The sequence below is a fragment of the Nycticebus coucang genome, chromosome 10 (genome assembly GCF_027406575.1).
Source record: "Nycticebus coucang isolate mNycCou1 chromosome 10, mNycCou1.pri, whole genome shotgun sequence".
Lineage (NCBI taxonomy): Eukaryota > Metazoa > Chordata > Mammalia > Primates > Lorisidae > Nycticebus > Nycticebus coucang.
This window is the reverse complement of record NC_069789.1, coordinates 69154474-69168138: the sequence shown is the minus strand read 5'-3', so window position 1 is coordinate 69168138 and position 13665 is coordinate 69154474. Positions and strand designations below refer to the sequence as shown.

At 34.8% G+C, this 13665-nt stretch overlaps 1 protein-coding gene across 1 annotated transcript in view; it reads left to right on the top strand.

Moving 5' to 3' along the window:
• The window catches only part of CDC73 (cell division cycle 73), a 138605-nt gene that overhangs the window by 103116 nt on the left and 21824 nt on the right, over positions 1 to 13665 (top strand). The window contains exons 12-13 of the mRNA XM_053606034.1: positions 2449 to 2484; positions 2786 to 2873. Coding sequence (XP_053462009.1) covers positions 2449 to 2484; positions 2786 to 2873 — 124 coding nt within the window. The remainder of the gene's footprint in view (positions 1 to 2448; positions 2485 to 2785; positions 2874 to 13665) is intronic.

Genomic DNA, 13665 nt, shown 5'->3' with positions numbered 1-13665 from the left:
TCCATGAGCTCTCTTTTTCTTTTCCTTTTTTTTTTTTTATTTTATTTTTTTTTTGTGACAGCATCTCACTTTGTTGCCCTCGGAACAGTGCCATGGCATCATAGCTCACAACAACCTCAAAATCCTGGGCTCAAGCAACTCTCTTGCTTCAGCCTCCCAAGTAGCTGGGACTACAGGTGCCTGCCACAATGCCCAGCTATTTTTAGAGGTGGGGTCTTGCTCTAGCTCAGGCTGGTCTTAAATCTGTGAGCTCAGGCAATCCACCTGCCTCAGCTTCCCAGAATGCTGGGATTACAGGCATGAGCCACTGCGCCCAGCCATCATGAGCTCTTCTTAAAAATGATTTGAGAAAGTTTTAGTAATTTTCTTCACAGCAAGAAGGAAGATGAAAAAACTGTAACAAATATGTATGTCTTGGGGCTTATGATTGTGTGTGTAGTTCTCTGATTTATGTGGCTGGAAAGATCACAGTACTACTAAATACTATAGTATTTTATCATAATGCAATAAGTAGCTCTATAGAGGATTACAAAAAACTAGTTAAAATGTAGTATTTTGCATTTCCTAAATGGAAGGTATTTTAAAAATGTTTGTATTGTGTGAGTCTCTTTAAAGGTGGTATTTGTTTTTGAGAATTGAGTTGAATTAGAATTTAAGTCTCTAAATTTTTATTTAAAAATCCCAAACTCCAGCTAGCATGTGGCACATCTAAAGTCATTGATAAATTTTACTGTATGGATAATTCCTGACAATTGAATATGAAGCACTTGTTATGCTGAAATATAAAATGTATTCATTTTTAATTACTATCATACCAACAAATATTTCATTGTATATCTAAATAATAAGATACAAATATTTGTGGGGTTTAGGGATTTTTTTTTTTTTTTTTTAATAGTCTCACTTTGTTGCCCAGGTTAGAGTGCAGTGATGTCATTATAGCTCACTGCCATCATAAACTTCTGGGCTCAAGTGATCTTCTGACCTCAGCTCCTGAGTAACCGGGATCAGTGACACATGCCACCGCATATGGTTAATTTTTTATTTTTATTTTTTGTGAGGACAGGGTCTTGCTGTGTTGCTCTGGCTCTTCTGAAATTCCTGGCCTCAAGTAATCCTGCATTGGCTTCCCAAAGTGTTAAAGTTATAGATAGGTGTGAGCCACTGCACCTGACCCAATATTTGTTTTTTTATAACATGATCATGATCAATGATACAGTTATTTCCAGATGATATGTACTTGACTCCTTATCTTTATTATATTCTTTCATTCCCAAGAAGATACCAGAAAACAATTTTTAAAAGAGAAGGAAATAAATATTTTTTTCTGGGTTTAGGTTCTACTAACTCCTTTCTCTTTCCTTCAAAATGGTTAAATGCATTTCCCCCTCACTGTGTTATCTGCTCTTACAGTACTCTGTTTTTATCTTTATTACAGTAGTAATTGGTTTGCTATGAAATTATTTGTTTTCTTTTCTAGTTAGACTTTGATATCCATTAACATAGATTTCTACTATCTGGCAATGTAATAGAGTAGTCTGCCCTTATCTATAGGGGATAAATTCCAAGATTTAGTGGATACTTAAAACTAGGGATCATATCAAAACATGACTTCAGTCAATCAGAATACATGTCTGTACAATCTTTCACTTACAAATGTAGTGTCTTTTCTATTTCAGCTAAGTACTTACCACACTGTGGACGTAACTTTTGCAGTTTGAGGTGCCACGCTAAACTAGCATGAATTTTCTTTTTCTGCACAATTTCATGGATAGAAAATTCAGTGTTATCCCAGATCTTAGTAAACTCAGCATATGATTTTTTTTCTTGTTGAGAACTTTCATCTTTTAACTTAAAGGAAGTGTTTTATAGCTTGTCTTTGGCAGTGGCATATCCAAATTGCCATTATCATTACACTTGCACTTTGGAGCCATTCTTAAGTAAAATAAAAGCTGCTTGAACACAGATACTGAAGTACTGAACACTGGATCTGAATAACCAAGATGTCTACTAAGCTACTTAAGGACTCTTGGCATATAGTGCTGCGCTAAGCTGGACAAGGGGGAGATTCACATCCTAGTGTAAGATTTTATCGTGTTATTCAGAAAGGCATGCAGTTTAAATCTAATGAATTGTTTGTTTCTGGAATTTTCCACAAAATATTTTCATAGTGCCAATTTTTTTGCCAGTACTTCATACTGTAGGTAACTTAAACTGTAGATTGGGGGGAAATATTGTATATCCACTTTGTTTGTGGCTGCAGGTTGTTGAATAATTAGGTGTTTTAATATTTTTGTGAAGCAGAGGGATTATAACATTGATGATTCAAGTTATGATCTATTTTATAACTAGTCATGTAATACAAATAAATTTTGTCCTTATTGGTAAGTTTGATAATAAGAATATGATTTTTATAATATACAATTGTGATTTTCCTCCTCTTTACAGTTTCTCAAGCAAGACCTCCCCCAAATCAGAAGAAAGGTGAGGTGATTTTAAACTTCCTTTATGAAGTAAATGTGGATAAATTGGAATGCAAAAGCTATTATTATGTTTTTACGGCTGTATGAAATGTGTGTGTGTGGTGTCCATTCAGTCAGTGCTTAAGCCATACCACTGCTAATTTTAAGTATTTTTAATATTACATCACTGCAGCTTAAAATACGTTTTAGCTCTAAAGAATTAAAAGTTACTATTTATAAACTTTCAACTTTTAATGGGGAAAGTAAGTGTAGTTTCTTTTAATAATAATATATTTGCTACCTATAAAATTTTGTCTTTATAGGATCACGAACACCTATTATCATAATTCCTGCAGCTACCACCTCCTTAATAACCATGCTTAATGCAAAAGACCTTCTACAGGACCTGAAGTAAGTAATTTATTAAACTATTTTCATAGGATTTTGAGATACCAGCAAGGAAAAATAGTAACTAAGTCAGTATTCCTTATTTAGAGAAAACACAATTAATGTTTTCTATAGTGTGCTATAAGCTTTGCAGATAATCTGAAGTACAGTTTTTCAGAACAGAGTATATTCTTTTATATCTAGATGCTATAGGGAAAATTATGAAAACTACTGGCTGATGGCCTAATGAAAAGGATATTGTTGTATTAACTTTTAAATGAACTTTTTTGTTTTGCTTTTTTCCTGAAGAGCTTGAGGAGTTTCAAAAACAAACCCAGGTTCTCTCTGTGTATTTGAGGTGTCCTCTAGGAGGGGTGGGAGGGTGGGCGGGACGTAATTATCTAACCTGTACAGCAGCAAGTGAAGCCTATGCCTTGCATTAACATTTCCAGACACTTAACTTTTTGAAATTTTGAATATCTTTTCCTTTCTCAATGAATAAAGTACATTGTTTAATATACTAAATACTAATATGAAACTAGTAGATGAACAATTGTATGTCCACACGAGAGCAAAAAACAGTTGAATTCAAGAATTAGGAGGGGGTTGATAAGCTCTCACCTAATAGGCACAATGTAGAGGTATGTGGCACACTTGCTAGGTGAAGGGCTCAAGTAGGACTTTTCCTAACAAATGCAAACAATGAACCTTATCATATATACCCTATATTAATTGGAAATTAAAAAGAAATGCTACTTATTTGTGTATATATTTTGTAACCTGAGAGTTTGCTGAATTTATCAATTCTAAGAGTCTTTTGGTAGAGGCTTTGGGATTTTTTAGATGCAAGTTCGTATCGGTGAAAAGTGATTGACCTTTTCTTTTCCATTTTGGATGTCCTTTATTTCATTCTCTTTCCTGATTACTCTGGCTAGGACTTCAGTACTGTGTTGAATAGAAGTGATGATAGTGGGCACACCTATTCTTGTTCCAGTTCTTAAGGGAAGTGATTTCCACTTTTCCCCATTTAGTATGGTATTGGCTATGGTCTGTCATGTATAGTTTTTATAATTTTGTGGTATGTTCTTCTGCCTAATTTGTTGAGGGTTTTTATCATGAAAGGGTGCTGGATTTTATCGAATGCCTTTTCTGCATCTATATATGGTCTTTGTTTTTGCTTCTGTTTATGTGGTGAATTCTGTTTATTGATTTGCATACCACCCTTGCATCCCTAGGGTGCAACTTACTCTCATTTTATATAAGAGACTTAAATGTAAGGCATAATACCATAAAAATTCTAGAAGAAAATGTAGGAAATACTCTCCTAGATGTCAGTCTAAGCAAAGTATTTATGGCTAAGACCCCAAAGACAAATACAACAACAGCAAAAATAAGTAAATAGGACTTGATTAAACTTCTGCACAGCAAAGGAAATAATCGATAGAGTTAGTAGCCTACAGAATGGGAGAAAATATTGGTAAACTATATATCTGACAAAGAGCTAGTACTCATAATCTACAGAGAACTCAAATTAGGGAAAAAAAACAAACAAGCAACCCCATTAAAAAAATGGGCAAAAGATATGAACAGAAAAATCTTAAGAAAAGGTAGATTGGCCAGACTAACATGAAGACATGCTCAACATCACCAATCATCAGGGAAATGCAAATTAAAACCACAGTGGGATATCACCTTACAATGGCCGTTATTAAAAAGTTAAATAAAATGGATCCTGGCATGATGCACAGAGAAAGACATACTAATACACCGTTGGTGGTACTGTAAATTAGTACAAACTCTATAGCAAACAGTATTATGGAGATTCCTCAAAGAAATAAATGTAGACCTATCATTTGACCTGCCAGTCCCACTTCTAGATATATACCCCAAAGGAAAGAAGTCATTTTATCAAAAAGACACCTGTACTTAAATGTCTCCTGCTGCACAGATCACAGTGGCAAAGATGTGGACTCTTCCTAAGTGTCCTTCAGTTCATGAGTGGATTAAGAAAGGGTGGTATACATGTATTAATATATGTGGTATACATATTAATGTATGTGGTATACATATTAATATGTGTGGTATACATATATGTAGCATGGAGTACTACTGAGCTGTAAAAGGAATGAAATGATACCTTTTGCAGCACATGTACTCTTAATAATTTGGAGCTAATCAGTGGGCACACATGAGCATAAAGAGATGTAAAGGTCATAGAAAGTAAAGATGGGGTAGGAAAAAGGGGTTAATAGCCTATATAGCAAATACAGTGAACACTCTGTGGGTGATGGGCACACTAAAAGCCCTGGCTTAAGCATTAGAAAAGATATCTGTGTAGTAATAACATTTGTACCTCCTTAATGTTTTGAATATAAAAAAAGAAATGAGAAAAAGAAAGAGTGAGCTGACCTGCTTCTTCCTACATTCAGCTAGTAATACAGATTCCACAGGGCAAGAGGTACTCTTTTCACATGGGGGTGAGAAAATAGCCCTTGTCACCAGTGTCTTGGAATTGAAGGCACAATGGACATGAATAAACATGTTAATAAAATTATTCTTCTACCTGCTTTACACCCCCTCACTTTTTCTTGCCCTGACCAGATTTTCTTTATTCTTTTATTTCTTGCTTTTTGTCTAAAAAATATAAAAACATCTTGCCTTGTTCATTTATTCGTACTTCACTGTTTTGTAAAGATCCTCGTGCACATGTAAAACCAAGAAAATTTATAGACTTTTCTTTATTTCCTATCAATTTGGTCTGTATATCCAGATGAAGAGCACACAAAGAACTACAAGAGGATTGGATGTGATCTCTGGATCCCTTATACTAGCTTGATGCCTTATTGCTCAAAAGTTAAAAATATGATGGTCCTTCGGTATTTTATAAACTTGAATCACTTTGAACCACCTGAAGATAAGTTCATAATCAGTTATCAGCCATTAAAAGCTTTACCTAGTTCCTCTCACAAATCACATGGCATTGGTAAGAAAGTACATAATAGTGATTTTTCATAATAAAAAGATATCCTTGAAATTTACTATTTTGTACAATTTGAGACACAAAAAGGATATATAATACATGTAGCTTGATCCACTCTTTTTCCTGAGTAAAAATACCAGTAGATAAAAGAACCTCAATGGCTATTGGAGCCTTTTAACTTTGCAGTTATTTGCAGAGCGGGAAGTAAAACCAGGTCTCCTGATGACCAGTTTAATAATCTTATCATTTGGACAGCAAAGACACCTAACAGATAATTCATATTAAGAACTGGGTTTTATTCTGGCTTTGATAGTTGTGTCATAACAGTCAAGAACAAAACAAACTCTTCTACAAAATTCAAGGCCTAAATTCAGTGTTAGAATAATTGTAATACTTTATTTCGTAATCTGAATAATCTGTTGAAATTTTCTTGTTAAATATTTTTATTGGTAACTAGGAAAACATGTTTGTTATTAACATAACTAATATCTGGAAGAAGAATGTGAATGCTTTGGTTTTTTTTTTCAAAGTGAAAATGACAGTTATGTAGAAAAGAAAATTAAAATCTCACATCAAAAAATAAAATCATACTTCTTTTAAGTAGCTTTTGACTGATTAAAAATGAGAAACAAAGTAAGTTGCAGTTCTGCTGGTTTCAGGTTCTATTAAGTATAGAATTAAGTTTTAAATGCCTCCAACTGAAATAGCTTTCTTTTTTCTTTTTGAGGCAGTCTCACTCTCTCACCCTAGGTAGAGTGCTGTAGCATCACAGCTCACAGCAACCTCAAACTCTTGGGCTTATGCCAGTCTCTTGCCTTAGCCTCCCAAGTAGCTGGAACTATAGGCACCCACCACAGTGCCCAACTATTTTTTTGGTTGTAGTTGTCATTGTCGTTTAGCAGGCTGGGGCCGGGCTCGAACCCACCAGCTTTGGTGTTTGTGGCTGGTGCCCTACCCAACTAAGCTACAGGTGCCAAGCCATGAAATAGCTTTCTTTATAAAATCTAAATAGACTTGCACATACAAGTATATTTATACATTTTTTTTACTACATTCAAATGACATGTGCAAATTTTTGTTTTTATTTTTGTAATAGTTTCTATGTCTTGTAATTATCACCAGTCTTTTTATTATGATTTTCTCATTGATAAGTGCTTGTTATTCTATTGATTTTTGTAACTACGTTGTTTAAAACAGTGTGTAATAATGAATATAAAGTAAATGTTTGAGGGAAAAAAGGGGGAAAACAGATTGAAAAAATTAGATAATACTAGACTTGTGTACCTGAAATTCGTACATAATTTGTTTGAGCGTTTTTTGTAACCAGTGAATTTCATGCATTTGTTCCAACTTGGAATTCCTTTTTTGATGTTTGGTTGTCTTTCTCCTGGGACTCGATTTTACTTCCCATGAAGCTTCATTACACTTGGTATTGGGTTTTTTAGCATTTATAATATTTGAGGAGGGTGATCTTTAAGGCTCTTTCCGATTCATTTTTATGATTTGTGAATTTGGTATGATCTGGTTCTCACAAGTTTTAATAATTGATAACTATATTTCTTATAAATGTTTGGCTGGTTACAAAAATTCACAGTAGCTTTGTGAAATGTTAAGAATTTTTCTCTGTAATTCTTCACTCTCCAGAACCATTGCAGTAATCATCTGAATGTATTACAAATCTAACACTGAAACATTACAATGGAAGATAATAAATAGTGCAAAGAAATTACAAAGTAAATTTCAGTGTTGTTATGTTTAACCGTGTTTACTACAGAGAATCCAAACAATTAAACAGACTGCATTCTTAGGATAGACCATACCTAATTTTTCTTCCAAGTTTTAAATACTCCCTTCATTGTTTAACACCTCGTTGCAACTGACATCTCCCCTACAGTTTGTCATCTGGAGGCTTTGCTATGTAATTAATGCATAATTGAAACCTCCTCCACACAATAATAGTACTGGCTATAACCCATAGCTCAAGTTGGCATAGATTCTATTTGATTTTATGTAAAATTGAGGATTCTTTGGTTTTCTAACCCTTTAATAAGTAAATGAAACAAACCAAAATAAAACCCAGCTTAACTTTTCCTTTAATATCCTAACAAAATTAAGGTAACTAAGGTTATTTATGGAAGTGTTATCAAATACACATGTCTATAAACATGATTATGAGAGATTTACCAGGATTATTAAGATTATTTATTTATTTTTAATATTTTTAATACTTTTTAAAATTTGTTTCCAAATATTAGGGTACACATTTTATTTACATAGTTTGTTTTTTTACAGATTGAGTCAACATTGTAAGTATGCATTTTACCCAGATGTAAAGTTATTAAGTTATTTAAAATAAACTGATTAAATGTAACTTTTTTGTTTTTTGAGACAGAATCTTATGCTGTTGCCCTGGATAGAGTGCTATGGCGTCATAGCTCACAGCAACCTCCAACTCTTAGACTCAAGTGATCCTCTTGCCTTAGTTGAGACAGGGTCTCACCTTTTGCTCAGGCTGCTCTCGAACTTGTGAGCTCAAGTTATCCATCCACTTCAGCCTCCCAGAGTGCTAGGATTATAGGCATGAGCCGCCATGCCCAGCCTGAACGTAACTTCTTGATTTTGGTCATGATGGCAGCCTCACAGGCAGAATTCCAAAAAGGAGAAAGATTGTGCATAGAGAGTGATCAAAAGCCGTACACATATTTTCCATCCTCCAAATGTTGTTGAGCACATTCATGTGAGAAAACTACTTAAGCTCTGGGAAACAACCACTGGCAAAGAAGACAGAAAAATTTCTGGAGATTACACTAGATTGAGAATAGTTCCTGTTCTCAGCTGTCAGGGACAATGCAAAATGATATAGCCACCTGGGAAAAGAATATGGTAGTTTCTCTTTTCTTTCCTTCTTCTATTTTTTAACACATTGAAGATGGCTGTACTGTCTTCTGATTTCCTTTGCTGCTGATAATAAGTTAGCTATTAGTGTTATAAATCAGTCCTATGAATGAAATGTGCTCTGTGTGGTTACTTTAAATCATTTTGAGTTTATCTGGTTAATGATGTATGACTTCTTTTTTATGTATTCCACTTGGGATTTGTTAGAATTAAATCTATGTATTGGTGTTTTTCGTCACTTTTGAAAGTGTTGGCCCTTACCTCTTTTCTGTATTACTTCTTTTTTTTTATTAATATTAAATCATATCAGTGTACATTAATGTAATCATGGGGCACCATACAGAAAATGTGTCACACTGGTTAACATAGCCTTCCTGGCATTTTCTTAGTTACTGTCTTAAGACAATTATATTCTACATTTACTAAGTTGTATTACTTCTATTCTCCATTCTTCATATCTTTCTGAAACTTAAATGACATGCTTAGATGTTCTTAGACCTTCTCATTCTGTCTTCCATATTTCTTAAAGGATTCTATTTTCTGTCCCTTTGTCTTTCTATTACCTGCATTTTTTGATCATTTCTTTAGATTTAATTTATAGTTACCTCTTTGGTCATACCTTAATCTGATCTTAAGCCTATCCATTGTATCTTAAACTTCAGTGATCTTATATTTCAGTTTTGATGTTTGTTTAGTTCTTTTTCAAATCTTTCTCTGTTATTGTAATTAGTTTTTGTCTGCACATATTTGCAAGATTGTTTTATAAGCTTTTCTCTTTTTTTTAAGCTTTCATCTTTGATATTTGCAACATTTGCAGTCCTCAGTTATCTTCTTTTCAATATTTAATTGCTGTTACTTTGTTTCCCTGTGTGTTTCTTTTTTACTGTTTATTTTACTGTTTTTAATTTTGTTCACTTACTCATTTACTGTTCATTTTTCTTGGAATATTTTACTGTGGAAATTCTTTTAACTCGTAAGTGAATATGAGAGAACACCAGACAATATTTGTGTCTGCTAAGCACCTGGGAGCATCCTTTAAATTAAATTCTCTATTGAACATCTAAATACTATTGTCTTTGCTGCAAATTCGAATGAGATTCAGTTTACAGTTTTGAGACATTAGATTTTTACTTGCGGTTGCCAGAGGAGGAATTAAAAATAGGGGTGGAAATAGGTTGGTCTGTGAGATTATTTCTAGTTTACCCTTATATCAGATTTAACCCCTGAGACTCAACTTTACGAGGGAAGGAACTCTTTACTAGATTTCCTACTTTGACCGGAATTTGGACTTTATTTTGTATTCCAGGACCCCAGTGAAAATGAAAAAAAACAAAGCTCAAGTTTAATTGGCATATGCTTCCACAGATAGCAGTCTGTGGTATTATTACTTATGTCTTTGAGTACCCTTGTTTATTCTATCTTTGAACTATTCTTCTTCCTAGCTAGTTCAGAGATTGCTTGTAAAAGATTTTCCCCCTATTTTTTCTTTTTCTGTTATAATTAGTGATCAAGAACATTTTTCCATGTACTGGTTAGCCATTTGTATGTTTTCTTCTGAGATATGTCTGTTAAGATCTTTTGCCCATTTTTTAATCAGATTGTTTTTTCCTATTGAGTTGCTGGAGTCCATATATATGTGTGTGTGTATAAATATATATACACACATATTTTTTTTCTGGTTATTAATACCATATCTGATGGATAGTTAATGGGTATTTTCTCCCATTCTGTAGGTTGTTTCTTCATTTTGTTGATTGTTTTGTTGATTATTCCCTTTGTTTGCGTAAGTTTTGCAGCTTGATATAATCCCAGTTGTTTATTTTTGCCTTTTGGGGTCTATTTTTGTGTTACTCAAAAAGTTTTTGCTCAGATCAATGTCCTAGAGCAGTGTTTTTCAACCTTTTTTATCCCACAGCACACTTTACTGTATAGTTAAACTTCTGTAGCACACTTAAATTATGTTGATCAAAGAAAAGTTTTTAAAAAAGAATATATTTTCTGTGCTTTGAAAGTTTTTTGAAAATAATTTAATTAATGGTTTTTTATTTTTATTTTATTTTATTTTTATTGTTGGGGATTCATTGAGGGTACAATAAGCCAGGTTATACTGATTGCATTTGTTAGGCAAAGTCCCTCTTGCAATCCTGTCTTGCCCCCAAAAGGTGTGGCACACACCAAGGCCCGACCCCCCTCCCTTCTTCCCTTTCTCCTCTCCCCTTCCCCCACGCCCACCCCACCGTGACCTTAATTATCCTCATATCAAAATTGAGTACATAGGATTCATGCTTCTCCATTCTTGCGATGCTTTACTAAGAATAATGTCTTCCACTTCCATCCAGGTTAATACAAAGGGTGTAAAGTCTCCATTTTTTAAATGACTGAATAGATTCCATGGTGTGCATATACCACAGTTTGTTAATCCATTCCTGGGTTGATGGGCATTTAGTCTGTTTCCACATTTTGGCGATTGTAAATTGAGCTGCAATAAGCAGTCTGGTGCAAGTGTCCATCTTATGATAAAAGGATTTTTTTTCCTTCTGGGTAGATGCCCAGTAATGGGATTGCAGGATCAAATGGGAGGTCTAGCTTGAGTGCTCCTTTCTCTCCACATCCATGTCAGCATCCACAGTTTTGAGATTTTGTGATGTGGGCCATTCTCGCTGGGGTTAGATGGTATCTCAGGGTTGTTTTGATTTGCATTTCTCTAATAGATAGGGATGATGAACATTTTTTCGTATGTTTGTTAGCTATTCGTCTGTCTTCTTCTTCTTTTTTTTTTTTTTTGTAGAGACAGAGTCTCACTGTACCGCCCTCGGGTAGAGTGCCATAACGTCACATGGCTCATAGCAACCTCTAACTCTTGGGCTTACGTGATTCTCTTGCCTCAGCCTCCCAAGCATCTGGGACTACAGGCGCCTGCCACAACACCCAGCTATTTTTTTGTTGCAGTTTGGCCGAGGCTGGGTTTGAAACCGCCACCCTCGGCATATGGGGCCGGCGCCCTACTCACTTGAGCCACAGGCGCTGTCCTCGTCTGTCTTCTTTAGAGAAAGTTCTATTCATATCTCTTGCCCATTGATATATGGGATTTTTGGCTTTTTTCATGTGGATTAATTTGAGTTCTCTATAGATCCTAGTTATCAAGCTTTTGTCTGATTGAAAATATGCAAATATCCTTTCCCATTGTATATAGGTTGTCTATTTGCTTTTGTTGTTGACTCCTTAGCTGTACAGAAGCTTTTCAGTTTAATGAAGTCCCATTTGTTTATTTTTGTTGTTGTTGCAATTGCCATGGCATTCTTCTTCATGAAGTCTTTCCCCAGGCCAATATCTTCCAGTGTTTTTCCTACGCTTTCTTTGAGGATTTTTATTGTTTCCTGCCTTAAATTTAAGTCCTTTATCCATCTTGAATCAATTTTTGTGAGGGGGAAAGGTATGGCTCCAGTTTCAATATTCAGTTCTCCCAACACCATTTATTGAATAGGGAGTCTTTCCCCCAAGGATTGTTCTTGTTTGGTTTATCAAAAATTAGGTGGTTGTAAGATGTTAGTTTCATTTCCTGGTTTTCTATTCAATTCCAAGTGTCTATGTCTCTACTTTTGTGCCAGAACCAATGCTGTCTTGACCGCTATGGCTTTGTAGTACAGCCTAAAATCTGGTATGCTGATGCCCCCAGCTTTATTTTTATTACTAAGAACTGCCTTAGCTATACGGGGTTTTTTCTGGTTCCATACAAAATGCAGAATCATTTTTTCCAAATCTTGAAAGTACGATGTAGGTACTTTGATAGGAATGGCATTGAATAGGTAGATTGCTTTGGGAAGTATAGACATTTTAACAATGTTGATTCTTCCCGTCCGTGAGCATGGTATGTTCTTCCATTTGTTAATATCCTCTGCTATTTCCTTTCTGAGGATTTCATAATTTTCTTTATAGAGGTCCTTCACCTCCTTCGTTAGGTATATTCCTAGGTATTTCATTTTCTTTGAAACTATGGTGAAGGGAGTTGTGTCCTTAATTAGCTTCTCATTTTGACTGTTACTGGCGTATACAAAGGCTGTTGACTTGTGAACATTGGTTTTATATCCTGGGACATTACTGTATTTTTTGATGACTTCCAGTAGTCTTATGGTTGAGTCATTGGGATTCTCTAAGTATATGATCATGTCGTCAGCAAAGAGGGAGAGTTTGACCTCCTCTGCTCCCATTTGGATTCCCTTTATTTCCTTGTCTTGTCTAATTGTATTGGCTAGAACTTCCAACACTGTGTTGAATAGTAAAGGTGACAGAGGACACCCTTGTCTGGTTCCAGTTCTAAGAGGAAAAGCTTTGAGTTTTACTCCATTCAGTAACATATTAGCTGTGGGTTTGTCATAGATAGCTTCAGTCAGTTTTAGAAATGTGCCACCTATGCCTATTCTCTTCAGTGTTCTAATTAGAAAAGGATGCTGGATTTTATCAAGCTTTTTCTGCATCTATTGAGAGGATCATATGATCTTTATTTTTGCCTCTGTTAATACAGTGGATAACGTTTATGGACTTGGTATGTTAAACCAGCCTTGCATCCCTGGGATGAAACCTACTTGATCATAATTTATGACTTTTTTGATGATAAGCTGTAATCTATTGGCTAGGATTTTGTTGAGAATTTTTGCATCTATGTTCATGAGTGAAATTGGTCTGAAATTCTCCTTTTTGTTTGGGTCTTTTCCTGGTTTTGGTATCAGGGTGATGTTTGCTTCATAGAACGTGTTGGGGAAGATTCTTTTCTCCTCAATTTTTTGGAATAATTTCTGCAGTAGAGGAATAAGCTCTTCCTTGAAGGTTTGATAGAATTCTGGTGTGAAGCCATCTGGACCAGGGCATTTTTTGGTTGGAAGCTTTTTTATTGTTTCATTAATCTCAGTGTTTGAAATTGGTCTGTTCAGGAGCTCTATTTCT